General features: G+C 42.0%; 2 protein-coding genes across 2 annotated transcripts in view; one reads left to right on the forward strand and one right to left on the reverse strand.

The window, feature by feature from the left end:
• Positions 1–830, reverse strand: part of LOC106607870 (early growth response protein 2b) — a 16,101-nt gene extending 15,271 nt beyond the window's left edge. The window contains exon 1 of the mRNA XM_014205328.3: positions 514–830. The gene's annotated coding sequence lies outside the window, so the exon portion shown is untranslated. The remainder of the gene's footprint in view (positions 1–513) is intronic.
• The window catches only part of LOC106607864 (kinesin-like protein KIF11), an 18,936-nt gene extending 262 nt beyond the window's left edge, over positions 1–18,674 (forward strand). The window contains exons 2-23 of the mRNA XM_014205315.3: positions 167–277; positions 2,089–2,221; positions 2,336–2,433; positions 5,787–5,865; positions 5,950–6,135; positions 6,290–6,414; positions 6,511–6,601; positions 6,747–6,989; positions 7,094–7,189; positions 7,300–7,388; positions 7,514–7,601; positions 7,713–7,901; positions 8,060–8,267; positions 8,360–8,532; positions 8,672–8,797; positions 8,895–9,053; positions 9,320–9,459; positions 10,733–11,006; positions 16,253–16,475; positions 16,580–16,737; positions 18,152–18,262; positions 18,362–18,674. Of these exons, the coding sequence (XP_014060790.2) occupies positions 201–277; positions 2,089–2,221; positions 2,336–2,433; positions 5,787–5,865; positions 5,950–6,135; positions 6,290–6,414; positions 6,511–6,601; positions 6,747–6,989; positions 7,094–7,189; positions 7,300–7,388; positions 7,514–7,601; positions 7,713–7,901; positions 8,060–8,267; positions 8,360–8,532; positions 8,672–8,797; positions 8,895–9,053; positions 9,320–9,459; positions 10,733–11,006; positions 16,253–16,475; positions 16,580–16,737; positions 18,152–18,262; positions 18,362–18,475 (3,180 nt within the window). The 5' untranslated portion in view covers positions 167–200 and the 3' untranslated portion in view covers positions 18,476–18,674. The remainder of the gene's footprint in view (positions 1–166; positions 278–2,088; positions 2,222–2,335; positions 2,434–5,786; positions 5,866–5,949; positions 6,136–6,289; positions 6,415–6,510; positions 6,602–6,746; positions 6,990–7,093; positions 7,190–7,299; positions 7,389–7,513; positions 7,602–7,712; positions 7,902–8,059; positions 8,268–8,359; positions 8,533–8,671; positions 8,798–8,894; positions 9,054–9,319; positions 9,460–10,732; positions 11,007–16,252; positions 16,476–16,579; positions 16,738–18,151; positions 18,263–18,361) is intronic.
• The last annotated feature ends 79 nt before the right edge of the window (positions 18,675–18,753 follow it).

Raw genomic sequence — 18,753 nt, forward strand, 5'->3', positions numbered from 1 at the left:
AACGTTAGAAAATATATTGAAGTGGTAATCGCTAGTTAACAACAGTAGATAGGTAGTTAATTAACGGTAACTAGCTGCCTAGTTAGCTAACATAACGTTACTGTTATTCTAACTAATACAACATGTGCGTTTTTCAATTGAAAAACGGTAACGTTATTTGTTACAGTTGACGTTTGCAGGATTTTGAGTGTTCTGCAAACATGGCTTCGAACAACTTGTTCAATGTTGCCAAAAAGGATGAGAAGGGGAGAAATATTCAAGTCGTTGTGAGATGCAGGTAAGCTAAACGTGACTTGTATGAAACCAGTTGTGACTTAAATACAAACATTGGGACATGGTGTCACAGCAACACTTGCCAGATGCAGTGCATTTGGAGAGTATTCACACCCCTTGCGTGTTATTCTAAAATTGCTTAAATATAAACATAATTCTACACACAATACCCCATAATGACAAAGCAAAAACATGGTTTTAGACATTGTTGCAAATGTATTAAAAATAAAAAACCGATACCTTATTTACGGAAGAATTCAGACCCTTTGTTGAGACTCGAAATTGAACTCAGGTGCATCCAGTTTCCATTGATCATCCTTGAGATTTTTCTACAACTGGATTTGAGTCCACCTGTGGTAAATTGATTGTACGTGATTGGGAAAGGCACACACCAGTCTATATAAGGTGCCACAGTTGACAGTGCATGTCAGAGGAAAAACCAAGCCATAAGGTCAAAGAAATTGTCCGTAGAGCTCCGAGACAGGATTGTGTCCAGGCACTTTCAATGTCTGCAGCATTGAAGGTCCCCAAGACGTGGCATCCATGATTCTTAATTCGAAGAACCACCAAGAACTCATCCTAGACCTGGCTGCACGGCTAAACTGAGCAATCGGGGGAGAACAGCCTTTGTCAGCGTGACTATCAGGTTTTGGTCACCTCTCTGACTGAGTTCATCTGTGGAGATGGAAGAACCTTCCAGAAGGACAACAATCTCAGCAGCACTCCACCAATCAGGCCTTTATGGTAGAGTGGCCAGATGGAAACCACTCCTCAGTAAAAGGCACATGACAGCCCACTTGAAGTTTGCCAAAAGGAACCTAAAGGACTCTTAGACCATGAGAAACCATATTCTCTGGTCTGATGAAACCAAGATTCAACTCTTTGGCCAGAATGCCAAGCGTCATATCTGGAAGAAACCTGGCACCATCCCTACAGTGAAATATGGTGGTGGCAGCATCATTTTGTGGGGATGTTTTTCAGTGGCAGGGAGAGTAGTCAGGATTGAGGGAAAGATGAATGGAGCAAAGTACAGAGATCGTTGATGAAAACTTGCTCCAGTGCGCTCCGGACCTCGGACTGGGTTTAAGGTTCACCTTCCAACAGGACAACGACCCTAAGCACACAGCCAAGACAACTCAGGATTGGCTTCAGGACAAGTCTCAATGTCCTTGAGTTGCCCAGCCAGAGCCGGACTTGAAGCCGATCGAACATCTCTGGAGAGACCTGAAAATAGCTGTGCAGCGACGCTCCCCATTCAACCTGACAGAGCTAGAGAGGATCTGCAGAGAAGAATGGGAGAAACTACCCAAATACATTTTTTACATTTTAGTCATTTAGCAGACGCTCTTATCCAGAGTGACTTACAGTAGTGAATGCATACATTTCATTTTTCATTTCATACATTTTTTTTTCTTCTTCGTACTTGGCCCCCCGTGGGAATCGAACCCACAACCCTGGCGTTGCAAACACCATGCTCTACCAACTGAGCTACGGGGAAGGCTATATACAGATGTGCCAAGCTTGTAAGCGTCATACCCAAGAAGACTCGAGGCTGTAATCGCTGCCAAAGGTCCTTCAACGTACTGAGTAAAGGGTCTGAATACTTATGTAAGTGTGATATTTCAGTAAAAAATATATAAACATTTGCAAAATGTCTGAACTTTTTTTGCTTTGTCATTATGGGGTGTTTGAGAGAGGGGGAAGCCTGTAACATATTAAAATGTGGGAAAAGTCAAGGGGTCTGAGTACTTTACGAATGCACTGTATCTAGGCTTGACTAATGTCTCGCTAACTTCTCTGCCTTTGCCTTTTCAGACCCTTCAACAACGTGGAACGCAAGTCTGCCTCCCATGGAGTCATTGATACGGTTGAAAACAGAAAAGAGATCAATGTGCGAACAGGAGGGATTGGCGACAAGGCAGCTAGGAAAATGTACACTTTTGATATGGTAACTAATGTAGCTAATGTTGTCTAAAATGGACTGACACCAATATCTACTTGGGTTGGAAGGCCATCTATTCTTAAGGTTGCACATTTAAGTTACATGTTATCAAACCTTCAGGTTTTCGGTCCAGCTGCAAAGCAAATCGACGTCTACAAGAGTGTTGTCTGTCCCATTTTGGATGAAGTGATAAGTGGATACAACTGTACAGTTTTTGCGTAAGTACTAGGTAATAAGTGACATCAAAATCACCTTTATTTGCCAAGTACATTTACTCATACTCTGAATTTTAGTTGCTGATATGGTGCTGCAAGCCATAGGGCTGGGAATTGCCAGGGACCTCATGATACTATGTGAAGTTGTCTAACAACAAGTAACTCTTTATCCACACTATCGCAGAGGGTGTTCTTTAATGGAAGCCTCTCCAACGTAATCCAGGTAGAATCAGGAATTCCCCAGGGCAGCTGTCTAGGCCTTTTTACTTTTTTCTTTCTTTACTAATGACATGCCACTGGCTTTCAGTAAAGCCAATGTGTGTATGTATGCGGATGGCTCAAAACTGTGCACGTTAACTACTACAGCAAGTGAAATTACTTCAACACTTATCAGAGCTGCAGTCTGTTTCAGAATGGTTGGAAATAAGTTAATCTTTCAAACCAAAAGCATTGTGTTAGTTACAAATCATTCACTAAACCTCAAGCAAATCTTGTAAAGAATATGGAAATTGAGCAATTTGAGATGACTAAACTGCTTGGAGTAAACCTGGATTGTGAACTGTCATGGCCAAAACATGTTGATGCAACAGTAGCTAAGATGGAGAGAAGTCTGTAAAGCGCTGCTCTGCCTCAACACTATCAAGGCAGGTCCTACAGGCCCTAGTTTTGTCGCACCTGGACTACTGTCCAGTCGTGTGGTCAGGTGCCACAAATTACAATTGGCTCGGAACAAGACAGTACTACAGAGCCATGGCTACATGGAACCCTTCCCCAGATCTGTGCCTTGACACAATCCTGTCTCTGAGCTCTACGGACAATTCCTTCGACCTCATGGCTTGGTTTTTGCTCTGACATGCACTGTCAACTGTGGGACCTTTATATAGACAGGTGTGTGCCTTTACAAATCATGTCCAATTGAATTTACCACAGGTGGACTCCCAAGTTGTAAAAACATCTCAAGGATGATCATTGGAAACAGGGTCTGAATACTTAGTTGAAGTCAGAAGTTTACATACACCTTAGCCGAATACCATTAAACTCAGTTTTTCACAATTCCTGACATTTAATCCTAGTAAAAATTCCCTGACTCAGGTCAGTTAGGATCACCACTTTATTTTAAGAATGTGAAATGTCACAATAATAGTAGAGATTTATTTAAGCTTTTATTTATTTCACCACATTCCCAGTGGGTCAGAAGTTTACATACTCAATTAGTATTTGGTTGCATTGCCTTTAAATTGTTTAACTTGGGTCAAACGTGTCGGGTAGTCTTCCACAAGCTTCCCACAATAAGTTGGGAATTTTGGCACATTCCTCCTGACAGAGCTGGTGTAACTGAGTCAGGTTTGTAGGCCTCCTTGCTCGCACATGGTTTTTCAGTTCTGCCCACACATTTTCTATAGGATTGAGGTTAGGGCTTTATGATGGCCACTCCAATACCTTGACTTTGTTGTCTGTAAGCCATTTTGCCACAACTTTGGAAGAATGCTTGGGGTCATTGTCCATTTGGAAGACCCATTTGCGACCAAGCTTTCACTTCCTGACTGACTTCTTGCGATGTTGCTTCAATATATCCACATAAATTTCCTCCCTCATGATGCCATCTATTTTGTGACGTGCACCAGTTCCCTCCTGCAGCAAAGCACCCCCACAACATGATGCTGCCACCCCCGCGCTTCACAGTTGGGATGGTGTTCTTCGGCTTGCAAGCGTCCCCCTTTTCCCTCCAAACATAACGATGGTCATTATGGCCAAACAGTTCTATTCTTGTTTCATCAGACCAGACGACATTTCTCCAAGAACTACGATCTTCGTCCCCATGTGCAGTTGCAAACCGTAGTCTGGCGGTTTTTATGGTGGTTTTGGAGCAGTAGCTTCTTCCTTGCTGAGTGGCCTTTCAGGTTATGTCGATATAGGACTCATTTTACTCTGGATATAGATACTTTTGTACCTGTTTCCTCCAGCATCTTCACAAAGTCCTTTGCTGTTCTTCTGGGATTGATTTGCACTTTTCCGTTCATCTCTAGGAGACAGAACATGTCTCCTTCCTGAGTGCTATGACGGCTGCATGGTCCCATGGTGTTTCTACTTGCGTACTATTGTTTGTACAGATGAACGTGGTACCTTCGGGCGTTTGGAAATTGCTCCCAAGGATGAACCAGACTTGTGGAGTTCTACAACATTTCTTCTGAGGTCTTGGTGGATTTCTTTTGATTCCCCCCCCCCCCCCCCCCTCTGATGTCAAGCAGAGGCACTGAGTTTCATGGTAGGCCTTGAAATACATCCACAGGTACCTCTCCAATTGACTCAAATGATGTCGATTTGCCTAACAGAAGCTTCTAAAGCCATGACATAATTTTATGGAATATTCCACGCTGTTTAAAGCACAGTCAATTTACTGTATAACTTCTGACCCATTGGAATTGTGATACAGTGAAATAATCTTACTTTAAACAGTTGTTGGAAAAAGGACTTGTGTCATGCACAAAGTAGATGTCCTAACCGACTTGCCAAAACTATAGTTTGTTAACGAGAAATTTGTGCAGTGGTTGAAAATCGAGTTTTAATGACTCCAACCTAAGTGTATGTAAACTTCCCACTTCAACTGTATGTAAATAAGGTTTTTCAGTTTTATTTTTAATACATTTGCAAAAATGTCTAAACCGGATTTTGCTTTGTCATTCTGGGGTATTGTTTGTAGATTGAGGAAAAAATAATATTGAATCCATTTTAGAATATGGCTGTAACGTAACAAAATGTGGGGAGTTGAGGTCTCTGTATACTTTAATAAACATATTGCTCACCATATGTCTGCAGAGGGACAAGAGCCATGAGAAAACAAGTTTTGATGAGTCATGGAAATAAAAGTACTGAGAACTAGTGTAAGAATAACATTTCGTCAGTGTCCAAACAGTGCGATATAGTTAACTAATTATACTTTTTTTCCCATGACTCATCTAAACTTGTTTTCTCATGGCTCTTGTCCCTCTGTAGCAGACATATGGGGAGCAATATGTTTATATTTTTTTAAGGCTCTTCGCAGAGTCCAGCAACATTAAGGCAGTTGCAGTGCATTCGGAAAGTATACAGACACCTCGACTCCACACATTTTGTTATGTTACAGCCTTATTCTAAATTATATATATTCCCATCACTAGCAAGCAATAGACAACATTTAGTGGCAGAGTACAGCGCAATCCACAAATTAACAAAAACATGAGCAGGGACCAAACACTGTGGCTGCCTCACTGAGTGCCCCCCCCCCCCCGCCAAAAAAAGAAGCTGACATTGGCCACTGAAGACTTGTCTGTCTGTTTTTATAAAAGATTTTTGATTAAATGGTTTTTGTCATGTAGATATGGCCAAACTGGAACAGGAAAGACCTTCACAATGGAAGGAGAAAGATCTCCAAATGAAGAATTTACATGGGAAGAGGTAAAACATAATTCTGTCAGTTGACTGTTTTTGTTATTGTCCTCTGTATGTGTACTAATGTGTGATTTGAATCTACTCTTTCAGGACCCTCTTGCTGGTATCATTCCCCGGACACTTCATCAGATATTTGAGAAGCTGTCTGAGAATGGGACAGAGTTTTCTGTCAAGGTTTCCTTGCTGGAGATTTACAATGAAGAGCTGTTTGACCTGCTGAGTCCTTGTCCCGATGTCACTGAACGCCTTCAATTGTTTGATGATCCACGTAATAAGGTAGTACTCACTCACATTTATGTACCTTCCTAATTAGTTGAATTCCACAAGTGTCAACACGTCACTGCTGTTTCCATAGACAACCTGCTATTCCACCAATGGGGTGATGTTCTTAAGCTAGTTATGAGGTTTAAATGTACTTTCTGTCCATCAGAGGGGTGTCATCATCAAGGGCCTGGAGGAAATCACGGTACACAACAAAAATGAGGTTTACCAGATTCTGGAGCGTGGATCTGCCAAGAGAAAAACTGCCTCCACTCTTATGAATGCCTACTCCAGGTAAACCTGCATGTCTAACCAGCTAAACTTCTCATAGCAAGGCGTTATAGTGTTTGAATAGTTTAATATTGATCTGCCCCTTTTTTTTTTTTTCAGCCGCTCTCACTCTGTGTTCTCTGTCACGATTCATATGAAGGAGATCACCATTGAAGGAGAGGAACTGGTCAAGATTGGAAAACTGAATTTGGTACGGTTAACTGGTATTACCTACAAATATCATTGTCATGTATCCTCTACCAGTGACTGACAAAGAAAATCACACATTTGTCCTGTATGTGCACCTGCTTGTGATGCTGATCAGGAATTCTCGCTAACGTGACCTCACCTTGTAGGTGGACCTTGCTGGCAGTGAGAACATCGGCCGATCGGGGGCTGTGGACAAGCGGGCACGCGAGGCTGGCAACATCAACCAGTCTCTGCTGACACTGGGCAGGGTGATCACTGCACTGGTGGAGAAGAGGCCCCACGTGCCCTACAGGGAGTCCAAACTCACCCGTATCCTCCAGGACTCACTCGGAGGCCGCACCAAGACCTCCATCATCGCCACCGTTTCCCCAGCCTCTATCAACCTGGAGGTCTGTCTGGCTGTCTTATTGTCTCTTGGCACGTGTGTCTAGATTGATGCCTAGTTTTTATCAATACCTCAATACTCTAACTTTTCATTTCATGAAATCCCCAGGAAACTCTGAGCACACTGGAATATGCCAACAGGGCCAAGAACATCATGAACAAGCCTGAGGTGAACCAGAAGTTGACAAAGAGAATTCTTATCAAGGTAAATATAAGAACTGAAACTCTAAATTGAGAATTCTGTTTACTTTATGTATGTTTTTAAGAATATCTTATTTGGTAAAATGTCTGGACTAAAATATTGTATTTTATCAGGAATACACAGAGGAAATTGAGCGTCTAAAACGGGATTTGGCTGCCACTCGTGACAAGAATGGAGTGTATTTGTCGTCTGAGGACTATGAGTAATTGCCCATTGTACAACACACACATTGTGTTCATGAACCAAACATTTTTACTAAAATCTGTATTGGAATGTAATCACTTCAAAAGGAGAAAGTATAGGAGTTTTTAATTTGTCACCCCACAGGAGCATGGCAGGCGTGATATCTTCCCAAGAGGAGCATATAACAGAATACACTGAGAAGATTGCATTAGTGGAGGAGGAGCTGAAGAGAGTAAGCAGATTTAAAAATGTCATTTTATTTCCTGTTTTTGGATGGGCTGAACAATGGCTACCGGCTCCACACGACTAATCCAAAAATATTGTAACCGTCCCTCCTTCCCAGGTCTTTGAGCTGTTTGAGGATAGCAAGGATAAGCTGGACCAGTGCATCAATGATCTGGAGGAGAAGAACCATAAGCTGGAGGAGACTCACAAGGACCTGCAGGAGACCAAGCAGAAGCTCACTGAGGAGGCGTTTATAGTGTCTGAGCTGGCCACCACTGAGGAGAAACTGTACACCGCTGCAGACAAGGTTAGAGTGACGAAGTTACGGCCAGTATGAAAATGGCCGTAACTGCTGTAATTCGCTCTGGTTAACAGTTTAGTCTAAATGACTAAAATGTCATTTGAGAATGTACTGTATATAAAAATGACTCTGTTTTTATGATTAACCTTTTTTTTTTCTTCCAGTTGCTGACAACTGTTGATGTGAGCACCAAAGACGTATCTGACCTGCATGCTAAGCTAGAGAGGAAGAAGAAAGTTGAGGAGCACAACTCTGAAATCCAGATTAGTTTTACCGACCACATGGATGCTATGTTCAGCCAGATGCAGAACTCTGTGGAAGACCAGCGCAACAAGCACCAGAGCATGCTGGACTCCTACAAAACCTCAGTTGGTGAGCAGCTTGAAATGGACCGGTAGTTTACAAGAGTGATATGAGCGCATCATAGGAATTAATGTCTGATGGAGTGTCTTTTGCTCCCTCAGAGGGTCTTCTTACAGTCAACGACAAAGCGTTCAAAGGTGCCATGGCTACTGTAGCCGCGTCCTTCTGCGGCATCAATAACCTGTTTACTGATGGCATGACCAAGTGTCAGGCTAAGTTGATGGAGCAGGAGACTCTGTGTGTGGAGGCCAAAAACACACTGCACCAGGTTTTGGTAAGGGTAGAAATTAAGCCATGTCTGGTTTTTTTTGTTTGGTTTTTTTCTCTCTTTTCTGCTGTCTCTTCCATTTTTGTACACATCTGTATAAAGAGATGTGAGATATTTCTTGATAAATATGATCCTGTTTTAACAGGAGGAGCATAAGCTGGAGCTTGAGGAGGTCCTGGTGGCCCAGATGTTGCCTGGTTTCAGCGCCATCATGGCCATGAATGACAGCCTGAAGAAGACACTGGGGAGCCACCATGCCCTGGCAGCTAAGGTAAGGGAAGCTGGCTGAAATAATGCATTGAATATACTCTAAATACTTTGCCTATGCATGTGTTAGACAATTTAATGAATGCTTTCCTTTTTCCCAGATGGCGTCCATGAAGGTGGAGATGACATCGTTCTTCAGTGGCCATGCCCAGGACCTGGCTGCCCTGAGGGAGACTGCCACAGCAGGTCTCGGCTCCCTAAAGACTGAGCACGACAACCTGAAGGAACAGATCAGCAGAGCAGACAAGGAGCATCAGACGGTACGGTCCGGGATCGACTTGGAGTGGTCTATAAAGTGTCTTCTCTTATCACACTCTGCAATGATCTGAAAAAACAAGATGTCAAAGTAATACACCTTGAGATGCACAATAGGGTTGCTCTTGCAAGGTCTACTCTGCTTTTATTCCATTGGTCCAGTCCCTGTTCAACATATGGATGTTGACAAAAAATAACTCTTCACTATTGAGGCTGTTTGGTCAAGAAGTGTGCTTTTTGATCTGACCTTTTGACATCACCTCCCCTACAGGGCATGACCCAAGTGATCCAGTGTCTGCAGAACCAACTCAACCTCCTTGCCATGGAGACCCAGAATAACTACGCCGGCCTGATGAGTGCCTCCGACGCCCTGCAGGTTCCTGTCCAGTCCCTTCAGCAGACCCTGCAAACGTAAGTGCAACTGGGTTGTCTTAACTGAGCCATTGGCCTAATGTGACGTGATATATCTGTCCATGGTGTAGGGCTGTCCCAACTCGAAATTCTTTTTTTGTGGTTGACCGAAAGTCGTCTAACTATTGTAATTCTCTATGGATGTTAAAAAAAAAAAAAAAATCAAAACAGCTGCCGTTTGCTTGCTGTTTGAGGTGAAAACATTACTTTGAGAAGCTCCACAGGTCATTAGTGATGGTGCGTTAAGCCAATCAGAAATACTATCATATCCCCAAATAAACCATTTTTTTTGTGCCTACATTTTCACGGTAGCTTATAGGCCTACTTCTATGCGTGCATGTCCTTAATCAACATCGACTGCAGAGCTCCAAACAAAAGACTACAAAATTGACAAGTCGTAAAATGGAATGAAATAAACCAATACTGTAGCATAGGTTGTGCACTCAGCAAATAATGTGTCCGTGATCTATGGCCAATATACAATGGCTAAGGGCTGTGTCCAGGCACTCCGCGTTGCGCATACGAACAGCTCTTAGCCGTGGTATATTGGCCATATACCACACCTCCTCGGGAATTATTGCTTAAATATACTACTGGTGATATATGTAATGGGGTATTGATATATACTAGCAAACAATGAAGTTATGAATGTGCACCAATCTGCGGTAGAGCGCGCAATCTGGAGAGAAGTCTATTGTGCGTGCTCAATCTGACTCTGCATTGGCCATGCACCATTTACAGTGATGTGGTCTCATCAGATGTCAGGGCATTCATACTTCTTGCGCTTAACGGCGCAATGCACAGCTGTTCTCGAAGTGAGTTTGTGTTTATACAGGATGTACCGCCCCCACCTACCGTCAACCAATCATGTCAATGCGGAGCTGTACAGACCCCCCCCCCCCCCCTCATTGTTACAACATTTGGGAGGCGCATGGCGATGCAGAGCTTGATTTGGCCTCTATGCCTCTGGAGGCTCCGCAATTGCGTTAATCTCTCCATATGGCGCCTCAAACCACATTTTCGGATCAAACATAAATTGGCTTTTAGTCTTGGCCTCCAATGGATTAGTTCACGGAGTTGGGCGTGTGTTTTAGTCAAGCAGTAACACACAATCTCGGTCGACCAACAGCCTAACGACCAAACAATCGACCGGTTGACTAATTGGAGTCAGCCCTACCATGTCGTTGACTTTGTCCATTGAATCTGCATATTACTCTTTTCACTTGATGTTTGCCAGTGCATAGCTTCTAATTCATTTGATTCCGTCTTCCAGGAGATGCAGTGCAGCTGAGAACCAGACCGCAACCCAAAAGGAGTGTCTAGAGTCCACCACCGCCAGCCTTATCTCTGAGGTCCAGCAGACTGCCCAGAAGGCCCAGCATACGGTGGAGGAGTGCTCCGTCTACTGCAGCCACCTGCACAGCTCTCTGACCCAACTGTGTGAGAAGAGTCTGCAATGGTGTGTCTCCACCAAGGACAGCACTGACTCCCAGGCTCAGCTCACCCTGATGAGAGAGAACGCTGCCTCTGCTCAGACCCTGCTACAGGTAAACTATACACTCAGACAGAATATTGTGCAGTTTTACTTCAAACAGGTACTTGGTGGTACTTTATGAAATGGAGTACTAAAATGTATTTTTGCCATTTTTACAATTTTTCTTGGCCTGGAAGTTTCAGTTGTTAGAAATTATAAAAGATAAGAATACAAAGTAAATAGCTTACTAGAATATAATAAACGTTTTAGTATAATACAGGAAGGCACAATTTATAGTCCAATATTTTCATGTGTTTTGGGGAAGGCAGGTATTGGGGGGGTGGGAGTGTTTTATATTGTACAGTATTTAGCATTCATTAGTAATATGTGTGTGTCATGAATGTACTGTATGTGTGCTCTAAGGTTTGTAGAGTCTGCAGTCCAGTTCAAGTGTTCAGCAGTCTGATGGCATGTTGTATACCAACATGATCAGACCGTTTTATCAGACCTCATTAGGGCTGACCCCATTTAGTTGACTGGTCGATCAAGTTTTCTTTCGTTGAGCAATCGCAAATGTTTTTTCATGGTGCACGAGCTGTCTGATTCACCCGTTTCGGTAGACAAAACCATTGCGTAGGCCACGGATGGCACAGTCGTCACTCAAAAACATGTGATACCTGAAATTGTATATGGTTATATTATGTGACGATAATTATGTACCACTAATAAATAAAAAAATGTAACGTGCATTCTCCCGTGTTGGATAGCGGTCGCTGTTTCAGAACTGCGGACAATCTTCAGTGTGCTGTTGAATTGGCGCCTTACCCTATGTTGCTATATACATAATAGCAAAGTTAACCAGCGTATTGGTGTTGAGAACAATGTGGCGGAGGCAGCAGCGGAGTGAGGAAACAGTTCTTGCCTTTTAATTGTCTAAGAAAATGTAGGAGATTGAATTTTATACATACAGTGGGCTCCAAAATTACTGGCACCCCTGACTGGCAATGCACAAACAATACTTAAACAAATATAAACAATATAATTATAGAGACAAACTCAAAATACCAACATTTGAAAAATACTGTACTTTATTAATGTTTCAATGGAACCCAACAATAATTTATTGATTTAATTAAAAATCAGTGTCTTCCAAATCAAGGTTTCACAATTAATGGCACCCTTAAATATTATTGTAAATAACATCTACCAAAATTAAACAAGGAATTCAATTCCACTTAAGTTTATCTAAGTGTTAAGGAACTATTTTGAGCCATTATATCACTTCCTTTTTCACTAGGGTATAAAAATGAAGTAACACACATGCAATATCCTTTTGTCATCCAACACCATGAAGAAAACAAAAGAACTAGCAGTTCAAAAGAGACAGATGGTCGTAGACCTTCATAAATCTGGTAATGGCTTCAAGAAGATCCACAAACAATTGAATATACCACTGAGCACTGTCAGGGCAATTATAAAAAAAATTCAAAAGATATGGAACAGTTGAAAACCTCACGGGTAGTGGACGCAAATGCATTTTGCCCCCCAGGATAGGGAGGAGGATCGTGAGAGAAGCAACAAAACCCCCAGAATCACTGTGAAAGAATTGCAGGCCTTGATGGCGTCTTGGTCACCAGGTTTAAAAAAGCACCATCAGACGCCACAACCACAGGCTCTTTGGAAGGGTTTCCAGAAGAAAGCCCTTAATGACCCCAAGACACAGACACAAGCGCTTGGAGTTTGCCAAACGTCATTTCGATTATGACTGGAAGAAGGTGCTCTGGTCAGATGAGACCAAAATTTTACGTTTTGGTCAGATACAGCATCGGCATGTTTGGCGTCAAAACAGAGATGCATACAAGGAGAGGCACCTCATACTCACGGTGAAATATGGTGGTTGGTCAGTGATGTTTTGGGGCTGTTTTAATTCCAGAGGTCCAGAGGCACTGGTTAAGATTGATTGGCATAATGAATTCCACCAAGTACCAGCCAATTTTGGCTGACAATCTGGTTGCCTCTGCCAGAAGGCTGGGACTTGGCCGTATGTGGACTTTCCAACAAGACAATGACCCAAAACATACCTCAAGATCCACACAGAAATGGTTCTGTTACAACACAATCAATGTTCTGCCATGGCCATCTCAGTCGCCGGACCTCAATCCAATCGAAAACCTGTGGGCTGAGTTGAAGAGGACAGTTGATAAGTGCAAACCCAAGAATGTGAGGAATCTTGAAAGGATCTGCATAGAGGAATGGTCCAAAACCCTCCAAATGTGTTCCTTAACCTTGTCAAACATTACAGGAAAAGACTCCATGCTGTTATCCTTGCCAGAGATGGTTGCACTAAGTACTAAATGAGGAGTGCCAATAATTATGAAACCTTGATTTTGGTGAAATGTATTTTGTATTAAATAATTGTATGATTTTGGTGGGTTCCATTGAAACATTAATAAAGTACAGTATTTCTCACGTGTTGGTATTTTGAGTTTATCTCTATAATTATATTGTTTATATTTTTTTAAGTATTGTTTGTGCATTGCCAGTCAGGGGTGCCAGTAATTTTGGAGCCCAATGTTTATTTATTAGTACCATTCAAAAGTTGACACCTACTCATTAAAAGGGCTTTTCTTTATTTTTACTATTTTCTACATTGTAGAATAATAGTGAAGACATCAACTATGAAATAACTAATGGAATCATGTAATAAGTGTTAAACAAATCTAAATATATTTTAGATTCTTCAAAGTAGCCACCCTTTGCCTTGACAGCTTTGCGCACTCTTGGCATTCTCTCAACCAGCTCCACCTGGAATGTTTTTCCAACAGTCTTTAAGGAGTTCCCACATATGCTGAGAGCTTGTTGGCTGCTTTTCTTTCACTCTGCAGTCCAACTCATCCAAAATCATCTCAATTGGGTTGAGCTTGATTTGTGGAGGCCAGGTCATCTGAAGCAGCACTCATCACTCTTTCTTGGTCAAATAGCCCTTACACAGCCTGGAGGTGTGTTGGGTCATTGTCCTGTTGAAAAACAAATGATAGTGCCACTAAGCGCAAACCAGATGGGATGGCGTATCGCTGCAGAATGCTGTTAGCTATCCTGCTCAAGTGTGCCTTGAATTCTAAATAAATCACTGACCGTGTCACCAGCAAAGCACCATTACACCTCTTCCTCCATGCTTCACGGTGGGAACCATACATGCAGAGATCATCTGCTCACCTACTCTGCGTCTCACAAAAACGCAGAGTAGGAACCAAAAATTGACTCGTCAGACAAAAGGACAAATTTCCAACGGTCTAATGTCCATTGTTCGTGTTTCTTGGCCCAAGCAAGTCTCTTTATTATTTGTGTCCTTTTTTAATAGTGGTTTCTTTGCAGCAATTTGACCATGAAGGCCTCATTCATGCCGTCTCCTCTGAAATGTTGTCTGTTACTTCAACTCTGAAGCATTTATTTGGGCTGCAATCTGAGGTGCAGTTAACTCTAATGAACTGATCCTCTGCAGCAGAGGTAACTCTGGGTCTTCCTTTCCTGTGGCGGTCCTCATGGGAGCCAGTTTCATCATAGCGCTTGAAGGGCAGTCAATGCAGTCGCAAAAACCATCATGTCTTAAAGTAATGATGGACTGTCGTTTCTCTTTGCTTATTTGAGCTGTTCTTCCCATAATATGGACTTGGTCTTTTACCAAATATGGCTATCTTCTGTATAACACCTCTACCTTGTCACAACACAACTGATTGGCTCAAACACATTAAGATGTTAAAAGTTAATTTGTGGAATTTCTTAACAAGGCACACCTGTTAATTGAAATGCATTCCAGGTGACTACCTCGTGTAACTGTTATTTGATTTAATACTTTTGGTTACTACATGATTCCGTATGTTTCTTAGATTTAATGTCTTCACTATTCTACAATATAGGAAAAAAGAAACCCTGGAATAAGTAGGTGTCTACTTTTGACCTGTACTGTGTGTGTATACATGCATACAGTGCATTCGGAAAGTATTCAGACCCCTTGACTTTTTCCATATTTTGTTACGTAACAGCCTTATTCTAAAATTGAGTACTAAAACAATTTAAATCAATCTACACACAATACTCCATAATGACAAAGCCAAAAAAAAAAAAAACTGAAATGTCTCAAGCTGGGCCACTCAAGGACATTCAGAGACTTGTCCCGAAGCCACTCCTGCCTTCTTGGCTATGTGCCTAGGGTCGTTGTCCTGTTGGAAGGTGAACCTTTGCCCCAGTCTGAGGTCCTGAGAACTCTGGAGCAGGTTTTCATCAACGATCTCTCTGTACTTTGCTCCGTTCATCTTTGCCTCGGTTCTGACTAATGTCTCAGACCCTGCCGCTGAAACGCATCCCCACAGGATGATGCTGCCACCATGCTTCACTGTGTAGATAGTGCCAGGTTTCCTCCAGATATGAAGCTTGGCATTCGATCTTGGGCTCATCAGACCAGAGAATCTTGTTTTTATGGTCTGAATGTTTGACTTTTGGCAAATTCCAAGCGGGCTGTCGTGTGCCTTTTACTGAGGAGTGGCTTCTGTCTGGTCACTCTACCATAAAGGCCTGATTGGTAGAGTGCTGCAGAGGTGGTTGTCCTTCTGGAAGTGTCTCCCATTTCCACAGAGGACCTATAGAGCTCTGTCAGTGACCATTGGGTTCTTGGTCACCTCTCTGACCATCTTTGAAAAGCGTGCCAGGTAAAGAGCTTTTCTTTGTCTTAAGGGGCAGTGTTGTATTTTGAGACGAGTCTGAATAAGCTTAGTAGCCAATAGGCACAGAGTAGCATAACTTGTCTGATTCTCTTTAATAATGATATGGGAATAATTATGCCTTTTTGGTTTCTTGTATCAAACACAACAATGTTCAGTCACCACCTTGCCTGAAGGAAAAGTCTCATGGAATGTAGGCCTACATTAAACACCAGACATTGGCTGCTACTGTAGGCTGAATGATATAACCAATTTCCATGTTAAAATTTGACATTATGCATTTTTCTTTTTAAAAAAGAGGGGGGGGGGAAAAGCCACTCTGGTAGTTGTACATTTATGATCAAATAGTCACAGTAGGCTATTTGGCCACTGAAACAGTAAATTAGTGGGGTCAGCCTCTGTTCACAGTAAACACGTGCCGGAAGTTGCACAGAAATTTCACAAGGTTCAAGTTTGCGCTCAGCAGAACTGAAATTTGCTCAGTGCTGGAAAATATTAGTAGTCTGTTCAGTTTTACAAAAATGGTTAGCTTTGAAATCCCTGAGCAGCTCATATGTCGGTATTCATCATAACTGACCGGTGTTTCTGTGGTGTGAATCAGAGGGTGGAGCAGAGCTGTGAGGAGCGGGTCCAGGAGGTGAGTGGTCAACTGAAGCAGCAGCAAGGGCTGGTGGAGGAGGGTCTGGGGGCCTTGAAGGAGCAGACGTCACTGGACCAGAACACTCTGGAAAACCACCACATAGAACTCAAGGCCCACATGGACGATGGCGTGGTCAGTGTCCACAGCTTCCTCAGCGAGCAGCTCAAACAGGATGTCCCAACTGGTGAGCCTGACAGGGATGTAATGCCATCTAAAATGTTAAATTGGCTTATTTTTCTTCTACATGTATAGTCTGAGTCACTGACCTTTTTTGTTTTGTTCTGGCAGGTACAACTCCTCAGAGGAGAGAGTTTGTGTACCCATGTCTCCTGGCCAAGTCGAAGAGCAGAGCTGAACTGCTGGACAGCTTCCGCCACCAGCAGGAGGAGCTGCAGGCAGCCCTGTTCCAGTGTGACACAGTAGAGGAGGAGAAGCAGGTCGATCAGGTACACATTAGATCCCAATTTTACCTGTTTGGGGCAGTATTTGGGGCAGATTAGTGTCATGATTACATTAAGGGAACTGTGTACTAGAGGTTGACTGATTCTTTTATTTTTTTTATTTTCAACACCAATACCAATTTTTATTAGAGTACCAAAAAAAGTCGATGCCTATTTTTAGATATATTTGTAATAATGACAATTGCAACCATACTGAATAAACAAGGAACACTTTTTTTATTTTAACTTAATATAATACATAAATAACATCTATTTAGTCTCAAATAAATAAACTTAAATTGCAATATGTAAAGAAACTATGTGCCATGTAAAACAGGTAACCTTTAAGTTCCTTGCTCAGAACATATGAAAGCTGGTGGTTCCTTAACATGAGTCGTCAATATTCCCAGTTAAGAAGTTTTAGGTTGTAGTTATTATAGGACTATTTCTCTCTACCATTTGTATTTCATACACCTTTGACTATTGGATGTTCTTATAGGCACTATAGTATTGCTAGCCTAATCTCGGGAGTTGATGGGCTTGAAGTCATAAACAGTGCTGTGCTTCAAGTATGGCGAAGAGCTGCTGGCAAATGCAGGAAAGTGCTGTTTGAATGAATGCTTTACAAGCTTGCTGCTGCCTACCACCACTCAGTCAGACTGCTATATCAAATCATAGACTTAATTATAATAAACACACAAATACGAGCCTTATGTCATTAATATGGTAAAATCCCGAAACTATCATTTCAAAAACAAAACGTTTATTCTTTCAGTGAAATACGGAACCGTTCCGTATTTTATCGAACGGGTGGCAACCCTAAGTCTAAATATTGCTGTGACATTGCACAACCTTCAATGTTATGTCATAGTTATGTAAAAGTCTGGCAAATTAATTATGGTCTTTGTTAGGAAGAAATGTTCTTCACACAGTTCGCAACGAGCCAGGCGACCCCAAACTGATGCATATACCCTGACTTTGCTTTCACTGAACGCAAGAGAAGTGACACAATTTCAGGCACCACATTGATTATATGCAACGCAGGACAAGTTATTTAAACTGGTAATATCATCAACCATGTGTAGTTAACTAGTGATTATGTTAAGCCTCTTTAAAAAAAAAAAAAAGTTTGCTAGCTAGCAACTTACCATGGCTCCTTGCTGCCTGCACTCACGTAACAGGTGGTCAGCCTGCCACGCAGTCTCCTCGTGGATTGCAATATAATCGCTGTCCAAAAATGCCGATTACCGATTGCTATGAAAACTTGAAATCGGCCCTAATTAATCGGTCAACCTCTACTGTATACACTGACTATGAATGCTGACTGATCTTGACTATTCAGCATGTAACAGGCAATAATGACATTGGAAAGGGTGAAGTTCAGTGTACAGAATAGATGTTATGACATCTGTTGCCATAGGACTCTCTGGAGGACGAGTTGAGCGGCTACAACGACAGCTATGTCACTGAGCCATCTTACATCGACGAAAACCTCATGTGCTACGAGAATGGAAGAGTGCCGTTCTTCAAGGTAAGATTACCCCAGTGTTTCTTTGTTAATGTACTGTTTCATCTCTCGCTCCTAGCCCCAGCTATAGCTTTGTTTGATTGTAACGTTTTCTCCTTTCAGCAAAAGAAGGCAGGCAAGAAGGAAAACAAACCCCTCAATCGTTCCAAGATGGCAGAAAATGAAACTCACGATATACCACTCGGGTCCAAATTACCACTCAGGTCTCAGAACTAGTAGAATGTGACTTTCCTTTTACAATTCTTAACTATTTAATATTTTACCTGTTTGAGTCTGTTTTTACTGTTCTATGTTGGTAATGCTTTTTTTCTTCCTATTATGCGGTCTTAAAAGGATTGACTGACATGAATGAGCTAGAATTTTTTTTAAAAACTGTAATCTTCTTTTGTCTGTATTAAACATATTTTTAAAGATGTCAGCGTCCTCTGATTGAAATATACAACACTTTCTTACTTTCACTTAGTGGACTGCACCACAAGCCCATAATTGGAAGA

This window comes from Salmo salar, chromosome 01 (genome assembly GCF_965601325.2).
Source record: "Salmo salar chromosome 01, fSalSal1, whole genome shotgun sequence".
Lineage (NCBI taxonomy): Eukaryota > Metazoa > Chordata > Actinopteri > Salmoniformes > Salmonidae > Salmo > Salmo salar.